Genomic DNA, 15,902 nt, shown 5'->3' with positions numbered 1-15,902 from the left:
TTCCACCTCTCCCCACCTGTGGACCAAGGAACTGTGTCATCCCAGATGCAAACAAGAGCTGAGAATTCCAGTCATCAGATCGGCTGATCACATGCAGGTCAGATACTAGAGATAAGAGCACCCTGGCTGGAAAAGGATGTGGAACTTTCAAAATAGATCTAATTTGTGCTTGAATAGAAAATTCAAATACTTCTGGCAAATGGTTCTGAGAATCTTCAGACACACTTGACTGCCTGCCTGTGTGGCCCCCTGCAAGACAGAATCTGCAAAGCAAACAGCCCCAGGCAGAGGCCGTGATGTGGCCACACAGGCTCGTGAGCTGCTGTGCTATCACCAGGCATGGTGCAGATAAAGGAATGGGACTGGTTTCCTTTATGTTTCTTAACTGACAGGAACACTGAAGAACAAAGTGGATGTTCAAAGGGCACAGAACATCCTGCATGAAAAGGATATGGGAGAACAGTGCTGGCAGGGGTCGGTTGTAGGAGAGCATGGCCTGCACAGCCCTCCCTGTGCGGCGTCTGAGCTGTAAACGCTCCCTCCTGACTCCAGCGAGGACTAGGAGCTCCCCAAGAGTCCCCAGGAAAGAGCATTTGACTGAGGATCTACTAGGGGCCTGCACAGGACTAGCTCTTTCTTTCTTTTTTTTTTTTGTAGAGGCAGAATCTCACTTTATCGCCCCCAGTAGAGTGCTGCGGCGTCACACAGCTCACAGCAACCTCCAATTCCTGGGCTTAGACGATTCTCTTGCCTCAGCCTCCCGAGTAGCTGGGACTACAGGCGTCCGCCACAACACCCGGCTATTTTTTTGTTGCAGTTTGGCCGGGGCTAGGCTTGAACCCACCACCCTTGGTATATGGGGCCGGCACCCTACCCACTGAGCCAAGGCACCGCCCAGGACTAGCTCTTTCAAATAGTATCTTTTTTTTTTCCCAAATAGTATCTTATGTAAGCCTCATAACAGTGCCTCACAAATGAACCACCAACCCCATTTCAAGAGGTTAAGAAGGCTAAGTAATCCTCCTGTTTTCTAGAAAGATGCACCTGGCAGGAGGCAGAGCTAAGTCCACATGTCAGGTGGACCCTCTGGGACAGACCAGAGAATGTCAGCTTCGACTTCGTCACTTACAGATGGGGAATCTGAAGCCCAGAGACGCAAACACCTGCTTCAAGGTCACAGGAGAGGAGTGAGGAGCCTCTCGGACAACTCTGGTGTGTGTGTTATGGTTCAGCAAAGGTTGGGAGCCACTGACAAAAACTGCTGGGAGCATCTAGGCACACAGCAGAGGTTCTGGCAGTGGGCAGTGGGGGCGCCTTCTGCACAGGATCCACACGAAGGGACACATGCTGCTCCCCATCCAAATGGCCCAGCCTGGGGACCGTCTGCTGTGTTTGGAATAGCTCTTCAACAGGGATAGGGACCCTCTGAGTCAGCAACTGCATGTAAAGCCATCCAAAAGTCTGCAGCTCACAACAGAACAACCACTTATTCCTGGACTCCTGGGTCAGCAGGTCAAGTGAGTTCGGCTGATGCAGGATAGGCCTGGCTGTGTGCTTGATTCAGGCTGCAGGTGCCTGGGCTCAGCGCCAGATTGCAGTTTGGGCTTAGGCTTGTTCCATATGGATTTATTCTGAGGACCAAACTAAAGGGACAGACAGCTACTTCCCTGGGCATGCTCTTTAAACAGCAGTTTTCAGATCTGAGAGCACGGACATATCAAACAAAGTCACACCTGAGTGGTCAGGCAAGAGCATGCCATTTGCTGAGTAGCCAACGACAGCCAGGAGCAAGGAGAGAGCAGATAACAGTGGGAATCTGAGCTCTGCATCCTGTCCAGCTCTGACGCTGTGAGATTCTGTTGATTTGGGAGCGATGCTCTAACCACTAGGAACATGGCCATGATCACAATGCAGGCATACCCCCAAATCTAGAAATCTCTAATCCACAGGCTGGATCTATCTGGTCCAAATTAATTCCATTCAACCCATAGTAGGTGGGGCTGCACCACACTTCCAGAAACAATCCTCCCTCCAACCTTGTGCCGGACTCTGGACCTTCAAGCAGACTGGTTTGCTAAGAGCAGTCGTAAAGGGGGAAACATTGTCTTCATGGCTCTGCTGCAGGCACGGTGACAACGAGAATGATGACAAGGATTTTGTTTAGTTCGTTTCTGCTTTTTAAAAATAGAGTATCCACAAAAGTGTGTTGAGATGGGACAGAGAACCAAATACTCGGCCTAAAACCAACCTTCAAAACCCAGGAGATGAGACAGCCTCAGTCTGAGACTAAACACCGGGTGATGTGCCAGCTTTCCAGTGTCGGGGGATTCCAGGCATAACTTGTCCATCAACCAGAATGTCTAATCTCAGGGGCAAACACCCAGAAACCAGCTTGTTTTTCCACACATGTGTAAAATCTCAAGTGTTCATGGGCAAATGAATTCAGTGTTTCCATAACAAACTTTGAACACTGAGGAGAAGAGCAGACAAACCATCACTACTTCAGGGGAGGCCGCTCTCCAGTCCTGGAGATCAGATCGGCTGCTCAAAGGGCAAATGGAAACACACTCCAGGGCCCGGAGCTCAGCTCAGAACAGACTCCGTGTGACAGGAAGGGCTGACAGTGACCTGCCACCTTCTTCTCAGAGCTCTCTGTCACTCTCCACTGTCCTTTGTCTTCTCTCTTCTTGACTTCAAAAGCAGATACATTTTAAATACAGGGAGGACACGAAGTTCGTGTGCAATTTAAAGTAGTTTGACATAGTAAATTGCACACAAACTTTATGGACACCTGTATATAAATTTAATGCAAGTCTATGATCTAAATAATGCATGGGGCTAATTGGATAAGATGATTTTTAAAATTTTATTTGGTACACCTAGCCTGAGAGTAGCCAAGAAAATATAAAAAAAGGAAGAAAATTAAGGAAAGACCTGTTATACGAAGTAAAGAAGCCACATTTCATTAATATAGAAATGGATGTATAAATCAATGAAACGGAAATTTTCAGATGTAGACCCTGTTCTAATATGAATTTCATAAATAACAAAGGTAATAGTTCAATTCAGAGGGAAAATATAGAAGAAGAGCCCCATCTTGCATCGCAAATAAAAAATTAATTCCATACAGATTAAGCATCAATATTTTAAAAGAAATAATAAAAATTTTTGCAAGAAAACCAATGGGAAAGATAAGTTCAGGCTCACTAAAGTCAAAGAAATGCAAATTAAAACAATGAATATAATTTTGGCTGGTGTATTAGCATATACTCAACTTTATTATACCCAAAGTTGGTAAACATTTGGAAATTAGGAACTCCCAAACACTGCTGGTAGGAATGAATGTTATAGGATCTTTGGAAATTCAATACGGCAATATGCATTAAACATTTAAATGTGAATATTCTTTGACCCAGAAATTTCAATTCTTCCATAAGGAAGACATTATAATAATTTCAATGTAGGTTCCTAGATTGCAACAAATATACCCTCTGGTGAGGGACGTTGATAGTGTGGAAGGCTGTGCATATGGGGACAGGAGTTACATGGGAATTCTCTGTAGTTTCCAATTAATTTTGCTGTAAACTTAAAACTGCTTTAAAAAATAAAGTCTATTAAAACAAATAAAATTCTTTCCAGAAAATCCAGGGAGATGTAAGAATACACCTTATTAACCAATGCTACAAACCCAGAATGTATTTTTTTTTTATAAAGGAAGATAGATACTTGGTTGTATACATATATAATATTTTAATGGCAAAAGGTATAATTATAATAAAAGCAAAAGATAAATGATAGATTTGGAAAATGTATTTGTGTCCTTCGAGCACCTCTGTGACAGTCTGAACTCAACAGTGAACAAAGCAACCAAGCCCTGCCCTCATGTGCTAGGCATCGTTTTAAGGATTTACGTGTTTTTGTGGTTGAATTATGTCCCCTAAAGGACATATTGAAGTCTCAACCCCAGTGCCTATGAATATGACCTTTAATGGAAATGGTCTCTTCGGATGTAATTCAAGTTAAGCTGAGGTCACGCTGGATTAGCTGGGTCCCTACTCTGATGACTCGTACCCTTACAACGAGAAGGAAACTGGGTCAGGGACATGCAGACAAGATTAATGCTGAGAAGACAAAGGCATAGAAGAAAGAGACCCTGCGAAGCCAGAGGGAAAGATTGGAGTGATGCAGCTACAAGCCAAGGGTGCTCAAGAGGGCCAGCCACGAGCCAATGCTGGACCGGCAGAGGAGCCTCCTCCCCTGGGTCCATCAGAGGGAGTACCGCTCTGCTGAGACCTTCTTTTCAAACCTCTGGCTTCTGGAATGCAAGAATATATTCTGTTCTTTTGCTTAAACCAATAGAATAGCTGACCCAGATGTCATAATTGTTACAACCACCCTAGGAAGCCAATACATATATGTTACCCCGTAGAATCCTTATAACAATCTGATGAGGTACCTATGACCATCTTCTCCAAGGTAGGGATAAGGAAGCCTTGGCACAGAGGGGGTACTCCAGGGCACTGATTATTAAGAAGGAGAGAGGGGATTTGAATCCTAGTAGGCTGGCTCCAGAGTCAGTATTTTTAATGACAACATCATGAAACTTTGTAAAATTGCTTTATTTATTTAAAAATATTATTGGGCACTTATAGGTACTGTTCTAGAAGCTAGGGAATAGGGCAGAGAATGAAAAGACGAGGATCCCGCCCTTGTGAAGCTTCCATCCTAGTGAGGGGAGACTGAGGACTACCAGGGGAGCAGTGTCCTGGGGAGAGAACCAGCCTGAGCTGGTGCAAATGGGTCAGCAACCAGAAAGGTGCTTTGGGAGCCAGGGAAGCATGCGGAGAAGAGAGAGTCAGATTAAGAGAGGCGTGGAGACTTATGGAGAAGAAAGTCTCGGGGCTGAGAGCCCAAAGGGTGAGGGATGAACTGGGCATCTGTGTAATGATGTCTGTAATAAACAAACATGAACTGGGGGTCTGTGTAATGATGTCTGTAATAAACAAACAGCTCTTACTGATGGACAGGAGGACAGGAAGTAAATAGGCAACTCACAGAACAAATCTCAGCAGCAAAATAAATTAATACATTTACTAGTACTTGATGAAATTAACATAAGTTCAAATAAAAATGCACTATCACTTTAAAACCATAATATCATACCAGCAAAAATTAGAAAGAGCTGCCTATTGCTAATGGGGGTGCATAGAAAAGATGCTATTATGCAGCTATTAGAAATGTGAAATGTTATTATATTTTCTTAAAAAGGAAACAGATAATGTGTTAAAATAAAAATACAATACCTTAAACCAAGCAATCCTACCCCTGGCATCTATTTCATGGAAATAAAAGTATCGGTATATAAGGACACATAAAGAAGGATTGTTTAAAGAGGAAAAGTAAAGTAAAAAGGAATTAATGCCCATCAAAAACAGAGAGGCTAATGTGCAGGGCATTGGAATAGCTCACAGAAGATTCATGCTTCTACTGAGAAAAAAACAGAAAAGCCAGATGAAATAGATCGGAACATCTGTTCAAAGCATTAGAGAGCTGTGGAGGCAACCAGGACGCAAAGGGATGAAAATCTGACAGAAGAGGGATCAGAATCTGACATTCTGGGATCAGGGCAAAGGGCTTAGGATTAAGGCAGATGACCCAGGCAGAAGGTCACTACCAGAAGACAGAGGGCCAAGCAAGGCTTCTAATGGGCTTAGGAGACAGACAGACCAAAATGAGAGACCTGGGCCAGGCATAGTGCTTATAATTCCAGCACTGTGGGAGGCCGAGGCAGGAGGATCACTTGGGGCTAGGAGTTTGAGACCAACCTGAGCAACACAGTCAGACCTCATCTCTACAAAAAATTTAAAAATTAGCCAGGCATGGTGGTGTGCTTCTGTTATCCTAGCTACTTGGGAGGCTGCGGTGGGAGGATTGCTTGAGCCAGAAGTTCAAGGTTACCGTGATTATGATCATGCCATTGAACTCGAGCCTGGGTAACAGAGCGAGTCTGTATTTCTAAAGGGTAAAGAGAGAGAAGGAAAGACAGAGAGAGAAAGAGAGAGAGAGACCGAGAGACCTCTTCGCTACAAAGAATACAAAATTTAGCTGGGTGCAGTGGCACAAACCTGTAGTCCTAGCTACTTGGGAGGCTAAGGTAGGGGGAACACTTACGCCCAAGAGTTTGAGGCTGAAGTGAACAATGATAACACCGCTGCACTTTAGCCTGGGCAATGGAGTGAGATCCTGTCTCAAAAACAAAACAAAACAAAACAAGAACAACAAAAAGAAATCCAAATTCCTGAACAGCTTAACGACACTGAGCCACTGTCTTCACTGCTAAGCTTTGGTCTCCTTGTTTGTGAAATGGGCGTAATACAATATATACCCCATGGGTTCCTGTGAAGATTAGAAACGACCAGGACTGGAAGAGCTGAGCCCGTGGGAGCTGTAGCTATTACGATCACCACCATCAGCATTACTCCAGGGATGGTGACCATTATCATCACAATTACCATCATTATAGCCAATTATACTTAAAGATCTATAGAAAAGTCAATTCCAAACGTTTCCTTGCCACTGAAACTGGACATTCCCAAGCCCTTATCATTTGGATGCCCTGCAGTATGCCTGACCTGATTCTTTCTTTCCACAGCCAAGCCCATGGGTGAGACAGAGAGCTTCCGGTGGGCTCTGAGCAAGAGGGCCAGCGTAGGGGCCGCTGCGGCCACCGTGTTAGAATAAACCATAGCATGGCATGGTGGGAGCAGGGCAGCAAGACAGTGCTGCAATAATCCAGTGGGAGACACGGGGGACACAAGGCAAGGGTCATCTACTCTGGAACAATCTAGAAGGGAGCGAACAGGCTTTGTTGACAAATTGAATGTGGCTGTAAGAGGAAGCCCTGAGCAGTGGGACACGGGTAATTGCCTCTGACTGGGTGGAAAGATGCTCGCTGCGTGGCCTTGAGGACACAGGCATCTCTCCAATGTAGGCAAGGAGAAGCTCGAGGTACGGTGGGACGGAAACTGGGAGTGGCTGGCTTATCAGGAGCAGACAAAGCCGTAACGGGAGAACCTGCAGCTGAGCTGGTGACCTACAGGTGCCCTCCGGTGAGCAGAGGCAGGCCAGGTAGGAAGCCGCCCCCGAAGTCAGCAGCTGTGGGCGTTCGTCCCAGCCCCTCCTGCCTCTGCTGTAAGGCAGTCACTTTCCACTCTGACAAACCAGAGTCAAATGAGGCATTCTCAGTGCCTGCAGCCCTGGGAGCTGCCTCTAAGAATTGGTGCCGAGCCCCAAGCTAGTTCAAAGCTATTAGGCACTGGGACAAGGAGGCTGGGGCCAGGTAACTTGGGGTGAAATAAGACCCAGGGCAGAGGGCTGGGAGGTGAATGCGGCCTACGGAGTGGACGACTGGGGCAAGGAGGCTGGGGCCAGGTTACCTGGTGTGAAATAAGACCCAGGGCAGAGGGCTGGGAGGTGAATGCGGCCTACGGAGTGGACGACTGGGGCAAGGAGGCTGGGGCCAGGTAACCTGGTGTGAAATAAGACCTAGGGCAGAGGGCTGGGAGGTGAATGCGGCCTACGGAGTGGACGACTAGGGCAAGGACACTGGTGCCAGGTAACCTGGTGTGAAATAAGACCTAGGGCAGAGGGTTGGGAGGTGAATGCGGCCTACGGAGTGGACGACTGGGGCAAGGACACTGGTGCCAGGTAACCTGGTGTGAAATAAGACCTAGGGCAGAGGGTTGGGAGGTGAATGCGGCCTAGGGAGTGGACGACTGGGGCAAGGACACTGGTGCCAGGTAACCTGGTGTGAAATAAGACCTAGGGCAGAGGGCTGGGAGGTGAATGCGGCCTACGGAGTGGACGACTGGGGCAAGGACACTGGTGCCAGGTAACCTGGTGTGAAATAAGACCTAGGGCAGAGGGTTGGGAGGTGAATGCGGCCTACGGAGTGGACGACTGGGGCAAGGACACTGATGCCAGGTAACCTGGTGTGAAATAAGACCTAGGGCAGAGGGTTGGGAGGTGAATGCGGCCTACGGAGTGGACGACTGGGGCAAGGACACTGGTGCCAGGTAACCTGGTGTGAAATAAGACCTAGGGCAGAGGGCTGGGAGGTGAATGCGGCCTACGGAGTGGACGACTGGGGCAAGGACACTGGTGCCAGGTAACCTGGTGTGAAATAAGACCTAGGGCAGAGGGCTGGGAGGTGAATGCGGCCTACGGAGTGGACGACTGGGGCAAGGACACTGGTGCCAGGTAACCTGGTGTGAAATAAGACCTAGGGCAGAGGGTTGGGAGGTGAATGCGGCCTACGGAGTGGACGACTGGGGCAAGGACACTGATGCCAGGTAACCTGGTGTGAAATAAGACCTAGGGCAGAGGGTTGGGAGGTGAATGCGGCCTACGGAGTGGACGACTGGGGCAAGGACACTGGTGCCAGGTAACCTGGTGTGAAATAAGACCTAGGGCAGAGGGCTGGGAGGTGAATGCGGCCTACGGAGTGGACGACTGGGGCAAGGACACTGGTGCCAGGTAACCTGGTGTGAAATAAGACCTAGGGCAGAGGGCTGGGAGGTGAATGCGGCCTACGGAGTGGACGACTGGGGCAAGGACACTGGTGCCAGGTAACCTGGTGTGAAATAAGACCTAGGGCAGAGGGTTGGGAGGTGAATGCGGCCTACGGAGTGGACGACTGGGGCAAGGACACTGGTGCCAGGTAACCTGGTGTGAAATAAGACCTAGGGCAGAGGGTTGGGAGGTGAATGCGGCCTACGGAGTGGACGACTGGGGCAAGGACACTGGTGCCAGGTAACCTGGTGTGAAATAAGACCTAGGGCAGAGGGCTGGGAGGTGAATGCGGCCTACGGAGTGGACGACTGGGGCAAGGACACTGGTGCCAGGTAACCTGGTGTGAAATAAGACCTAGGGCAGAGGGCTGGGAGGTGAATGCGGCCTACGGAGTGGACGACTGGGGCAAGGACACTGGTGCCAGGTAACCTGGTGTGAAATAAGACCTAGGGCAGAGGGCTGGGAGGTGAATGCGGCCTACGGAGTGGACGACTGGGGCAAGGACACTGGTGCCAGGTAACCTGGTGTGAAATAAGACCTAGGGCAGAGGGCTGGGAGGTGAATGCGGCCTACGGAGTGGACGACTGGGGCAAGGACACTGGTGCCAGGTAACCTGGTGTGAAATAAGACCTAGGGCAGAGGGTTGGGAGGTGAATGCGGCCTAGGGAGTGGACAACTGGGGCTTATTTACCTTCCAGCCCTGACCCCCACACCATCACTTGCCCCATTAAAACTGCCTTGTGGAAGTCATCAATGACTATCAGCCACGTGGTCCCCCAGACCAAACATCTGAGAACCTTTCCTCTGCTTCCATCCTCTATTTCTTAGCCCCATCCTCATTCCTATCCCCGGCCTCTTTTTTCTGAGTCTCTCTTGAATCCCTTCTCCTCACCATCCCCTGATGCTCACAGAACACCAGCCCACTGAGATCTTTCTGTTTTGTTCTGTTTGGGGAGGAGAGAGGGTCTGCGCCATTTGTATAGCTACCCAACCCCATTTCCCTCCTCCAGCCCATCCTGCCTGACACTGTGATCCCAAAGCTTAGAAATAAGAGCATGAAGAGCCTGTGACAGTGCCTGGCGTGGGCACCGGGGCTACTAATGTAATTATTCTCAGCTTGGAAATGTATTTCTTTCCTTCTTCTAAGTTTGTCCACACGGACACCATTACATATTAACTGAAATGCTTCCCTTAAAGATAGCTGAAGATGATTAGCTGGAGTGATCATAATAGGAATTTTAAGCAATCATTTAAATTAATTCTGAGAAGTCTGTGCAGAACCCTTCAAGCTGAGCCCTTTCTGGCAGAAACTCACTAGTTCCCATAAGTACATGCAAATCAGCCTCTGAGTTTCCCACATTTCACCGCCAGATTTCTTTCTTTCTTTCTGTTTTTCTTTTCTATACTTTTGAGAGGAACAAACCCCAGCTCTGTTATCACAAGATCAGGAGAATCTTCACTGGTGGGCAGGGAACAGGGCCACTTCTATTTCCACCTCCGCGGTGGTGCCAGAGCTCAGGAGATCACCAAGCAATGCATGAATGAATGCTTTGTTTTAAAAGTTTAAATATCAAAACCGGCCACATCCCTACTGACACTATTCTCTGAAGAAATTTGCCAAAGACAACTTACGACCAAAAGAATTCTTTTAAATTGTTCGTAGAAGGCTGGAAGTGGATGTGCTTTGTCCTGGGAAAACCATGAGCCTTTAAAAGCATGTTAGTGTAATAAAACTGAACTCCTTCAGAAAAGAAGAAGGGCAGAGAAACCCATTCTCCTACCTTCCTAAATTCATGCACACTGATTTTCCCATTAGGATCTTTGCCAACGTCAAGAAATCGTTTTCTGAATGCTGGGTCCTGCTGCTGGATACAGTTTTTGAGTTTTTCGATAACTTCTTCTTTGGTCATATTCTTGGCCGGGGTGGTTTTCTTCTCGGTGGGCTTCGTTCTAAAATCACAAGCAGGCATTTAGACCCACGTCAACCGACCCAGGCAGGACACCCAATTTCGATATAACCCGTCACAAGAAGGTTCACGCTCCCTATCTGACAAGTGAGGAGACATGCTCAGAAAGGGGACGTGACTCAGGTATCACACGCCCTGTGGCTGGCAGGGCCACGGCCAGAGCGCAGGTCAGCAGCACTGTGTCCCTGTGAAAGCTCTTCCCGTGGAGCCCCTAACGTGGTGGCCTGCCTGGGTGGGGGGCGTAAGAGGATACTGTCATCCTTGTGCTGAGATTTTCAACTGTGCTTTGAGCTGGCCAAACGTGGTGGGAGACGGGACACACGTGGTTGAAAAAAGGATATTTTTTGTGAAGTGAGAATGGCTGTAAATTAAAGAAATAGGCCATTTCATGGTGACTAGATTGGGGGAGTCATCAAACACCATGGAAAGGAAGGGAGGTCCACAGTGATTCCAAGATGAGTTACAAAAGCAACTTGATTTATGAAATATAAATTGTACGTGCTGTTAATGTGAGGAGGGGTGTAGGGGTGTGTGTGTGTGTGTGTGTTTAGGGTATAATTCTTTTCTCAGTTCTCTAGAAGTCTCTTGGGTCCCATTTTTGCGGGGGGAACAGCCACCGTATAGTCATGGGCAACGGGCTTCTGTTCTTTGCCAGTAGCTTCTCTTGACTTTTAAGAACTCCTTAGGAAAGCCCACATTTTATGAAACGCTTAATCACCATTGCCTCTTTTACCAGTTTTAGGAAGCAGACATATCTTATCTCAGAATATTTAACCTTTCTCTTAAGATACCCTCTTTCTGCCCATTTATAATGCAGCTCCTACTGAACAGCACAGCTCTTCAAATTTCTTTTTTTTTTTTTTTTTGTGGTTTTTGCCCGGGGCTGGGTTTGAACCCACCACCTCCGGCATATGGGACCAGCGCCCTACTCCTTGAGCCACAGGTGCTGCCCACAGCTCTTCAAATTTCATTAGCACGTATTAAAATATCCCCATTGCTCACTATACTTAAGAACTTTCTTTTTTTTTTTTTTTTTTACTTAAGAACTTTCTAAAAGGCTATGACAAAGTGAAGTCTGCTGAATCGTGCTACACTTTACCTTTCATTATGGATTATTGTAAGCTATGAATGAGGAAGTTAAAATAGTATCGTTTTATTAAGTTAAACTTACATTTTTACATGAAGAAGAGCTAGAATATTCATGAGTCCAATTTTTTATAGATTTACTAAGTATGTTTTATTGTTACAATTCAATTTGGCAATTGTTTTAATAGTTCTATCATTCATATTAGAAAATGTTAACTGGTTTAAGGGATGTGTGTTCCAATACATATTCCATGGTGATAAGGAGTGTAAGTTTCTAGAAAGGAATAAATGTGAACACAGGTACGTAATAGCTGAGTTGCAGACAGTGTCTCTGAGAGTTGGAATCCTGGATTCTCGACCCAGGCCAGCCACTAAGTTTGTAAGACAAGTCCTCAAACCTCTCAGACGTCAGTGCTTTCGTTTCTAAAACTAACAAGTAGGCTTATTCCTAAGATCTCTTACCTGCTCTAAAATTCTCTGACCCTGACCACTGTATGTATAGCAAGCCATCTTTCTTATTTAAATAATAAAATATTAAAATACTCATTTAGTTAATAAATATTAAAATATTCGCTTGGTTCTGTTTTACCTCTCAGAAAGATCCAGGTGTTCCTGTTCTGCATTATGAAAATGGTCACCTACGGGATCCTTTGGAGCAGAAACTGGAGAGACGGTGGGCAGGACATTAATTCCCAGGCCTTCCAAAAGTTTCTTATACAGGATGCCTCCTGAAGCAATATCCTGAAACTTACTGCAGAGTCTGAGTTTTAAAAATAATTAGAATACACCCATTAGAATGACTAAAATGAAAAAGACAGACGCTAGCAAGTGTTGGTGAAGATGCGGTGGGGTCACTGCAACCTCCGCCCACTGCTGTGGGGGAAGGGAGACGGTTTGACAACTGAACTGCAGTGACCACAGGAACCAGCTGTTCTACTCCTGGGCATTTTCTCAAGAGGAAGAAAAAAAGTATGTCTACACAAAGAGTTATACGATACAGACAAATAGCCAAAAACTGGAAACAAACGATGTATCTATCAACAGGTGAACAAATACACCCAATGGACTATGACACGGCAATACAGAGGAAGGAGGTGTTCATGTGTGTAACAATGGGAACGAATCTCAGAATCATTATACTTAGTGAATAAACCAGGCAGAAAATGGAACATCTTGTGTGCTTCTGTTTGTACAAAGTCCTAAAAAATGCAAAGTAATCTACAGTGAAAGAGCACAGGTCAGGGGTTATGTGGGGCAGGACGAGGGAGCAGTGTCCCCTTCTGCAAAAGGGGTCTGAGGAAGCTTTTTGGGGTGATGAAAATGTCTGACATCGACTTGTGATGGTCTTACTGACACATGAGGAATTTCATCGCATTGTACCATTTAAACACCTGTAGCTTATTGTACATAGAGTAGGCCACAATAAAGATACAATCAATTAAAAAAAGAGAATCTTTTAAAATTAGAAATGTTGGTATGGATTTGTGTAAGAACTTATATTGGAATTTTAGCATATGCAAATATTTTAGCAAAATGTAGGAAACCACTAATATGTCAGGATTAATTTTGCAAATTTTGTTAAGATTTTTCTAATCATAAAGTTGTTCATGCTTGTTCATGCAAATTTGGCAAAATCTGAGGATCTAAACAAAATTTTACATAGTCATTAAAATCTGCAGGACAGCAGAAACAGCAGATCAGGTGAGTAGGGAGGGTGTTCCAATACAGTTATTTGTTTACTGGCTAAAACCTCCCTCACAGACAGTGCTGTGTGAGCTGGGGCATCATTGTGATGCAGGAGCCATGAGTTGTTGCCACAATTTTCAGTTAAGATTTTGCAAACTGGTTCTCCATCAAGGTTAATTTGGTCTATACACAGTCTTCTCACAGTCAGGTGATGACTCTGACACACAATTTGATGAATATTTGCAATGTTTTCATTAATTCTGCTTGCATTGACTGCCCTGACCTCTCTTCATCAGTGAGGCTTTCTCTCCCCTCAGAAAAACGTTTAATCCTTTAAATATGCAATAAGAATTGGATAAAATGCACACATCTGAGCCAGGCACACCAAGCCCCTCCTGATCAGTGAAGCTTTGCTCCACCTTTCCTCTGCTTATAAATCCTTCTTTTCCTACAAAAACCGGCCACTTGAAGAATGAGTTAGAACTCAGACTTTACCTTACAAATGCAAACAATGTAACCTAATCATATGTACCCTCATATTAATCTGAAATAAAACATGAGTTGGGCTTATGGATGTTCACAGAAAGGAGACGCAAGGGCCAATAACGACCCAGTAGAATCAATGTAATGTAAATAAAGTCAACAGATATGATTTCTCACATTTCAATCAGAAGGACTAGAAGAGCATTCAAACAATATTCTTTTCTTGATTCAATTTGATTCCCCCCCTCAAAAGAATTCCCCCCGTCACTGCCCTTGCTTCAGGAAACACTGGCCCAGACAGCCTGTGAGGTCATCCTTGTCTCGGTTCTGCGAGAGCATGTCTGAGAGGACAGTGAGGTGGTGACCAGGGGCCCACTGTTCTCTGCAGCCTCCAGGGTTCTGAGTGGTAGGTTCTCAAGGTCGTCTGCAACGAAGGAAGCAACCAGACTCTCTGCACCTCCAGAGGAGACGTGTGGGGGGTGAACAGACTCTAGGGAGGAACCAGAGGGACCTGCTGTCCACTTTTCTTTCTGTCCCTATTCTGCTATTTAACGTCTGTCCCTCTCCAGCTTCAGCTCATCCACCACTAGTGAAGTTTTACAATAAGGGGATAAGAAAGTGGGATTCGAGCTGCTGTTGTGGGATGACAGCCACAGCTGGACACCCTGGGAGAAAAAGCCACACAACCACTGAGGGGACGGATTTCCTTGTCCTGACCCCACGGAAAGAGGTGAGCAGTCAGCAAGAACCAGCTGTGGCCTGAATATCACATTTCTTGGCTCACAAGTAAAATGCTGAGGACTATGCTCTGTCGTAACTGGTCTTCACCTATAGAATAGTTTCATTATGTAAAATTGACAATAGTTAGTTGATTATGTGTTAAAACCACAAGAAACTCTTGATAGTGATATTATGACCTTCAGGGCTCAACATATTTAACTGTAGCAACTAAAACAAAAGAAGTGTCGGAATTCAGCAAGAATTGAGATGAAGCTGAGCGCGGTGGCTCACGTGTGTAATCAGCACTCTGGGAGGCCAAGGCCAGTGGACTGCCTGAGCTCAGGAGTTCCAGACCAGCCTGAGCAAGAGTGAGACCCTGTCTCTAAAAACAATAGCTGGGTGTTGTGGCGGGCGCGTGTAGTCCCAGCTACTCAGGAGGCTGAGGCAAAAGAAATGCTTAAGCCCAAGAGTTTGAGGTTGCTGTGAGCTGTGACACCACAGCACTCTACCCAGGGTGACAAAGTGAGACTCTGTCTCAAAAAAAGAAAAAGAAAAACAGGTAAATGAAATCCTTGCAATTTGAACAACACTATATTACTTAAAAATAAAGATATTTGCTCCCCTTCCCCCAAATAGAAAAGAACACATGTGTCCTGGATGGCAGGGCGCCCTACCCACTGTGAGACTTGGAGTGAGTATTTAACTTGTCCAAAGAAAGAAATAAGACTAGTTATTTACCTTATATACCTTACTAGTTAGTTAGTGGGAAGGACTAAGTCATATATAACACATGTTGAATTCTTAATCAACGTGCAACACTTAGTAAGGGTTAAATAAATAGCCACTGTTATCAATATTATCTATTAAAACTGCAAAAATACCCAAAGGTTTTGAATTATGAAACAGATTTGATGAAAAATATGACATGAGTTACTTACCTCATGAAATGCTTGTTTGTTAAAAATGGGCAGAATATAAGCATGATTCTCTTGAAATTACTTCGACCAATAAGCCCTGTGTCTCCAGCATCAGATGTTCGCAGCATGCTGTAAAAAGCCTGTGGACTCCTACTAATGGCCTCACGAACGGCTTCTTCTACCTAACGTAAAAACCAAACACATCTCCTAAGCCGCCCATTTGTAAACCAAGCGATCTCACCCTCGGACCACAGCCGAAGGCATCAGCAAAGGGGAAGCAGGCGTTACTTACAGAATCCCCAGCCGGGAGGAGAGGGGTCTTAAGAGTCTGTACGGGGGATATTTTTCTCATTCAAATGGGAAAGGAAAGAGGACGTATATAAATAAAATCATGAAAGACAAGAGGAGCTTTGGAGGCATGTAAACCTGGACTTAAGTCCAGCTCTGCCCTCGATTAGCCAATAGCTTTGAG

General features: G+C 45.8%; 1 protein-coding gene across 1 annotated transcript in view; it reads right to left on the bottom strand.

The window, feature by feature from the left end:
* The window catches only part of EFCAB6 (EF-hand calcium binding domain 6), a 228,447-nt gene that overhangs the window by 97,766 nt on the left and 114,779 nt on the right, over positions 1-15,902 (bottom strand). Inside the window, exons 15-17 of the mRNA XM_053585237.1 lie at positions 15,452-15,612; positions 12,214-12,384; positions 10,353-10,521 (exon numbers count right to left, since the gene is read on the bottom strand). Of these exons, the coding sequence (XP_053441212.1) occupies positions 10,353-10,521; positions 12,214-12,384; positions 15,452-15,612 (501 nt within the window). The remainder of the gene's footprint in view (positions 1-10,352; positions 10,522-12,213; positions 12,385-15,451; positions 15,613-15,902) is intronic.

This window comes from Nycticebus coucang, chromosome 3 (genome assembly GCF_027406575.1).
Source record: "Nycticebus coucang isolate mNycCou1 chromosome 3, mNycCou1.pri, whole genome shotgun sequence".
Lineage (NCBI taxonomy): Eukaryota > Metazoa > Chordata > Mammalia > Primates > Lorisidae > Nycticebus > Nycticebus coucang.
The sequence above is the reverse complement of the archived record's forward strand: the minus strand, read 5'-3'. Positions and strand labels throughout refer to the sequence as shown.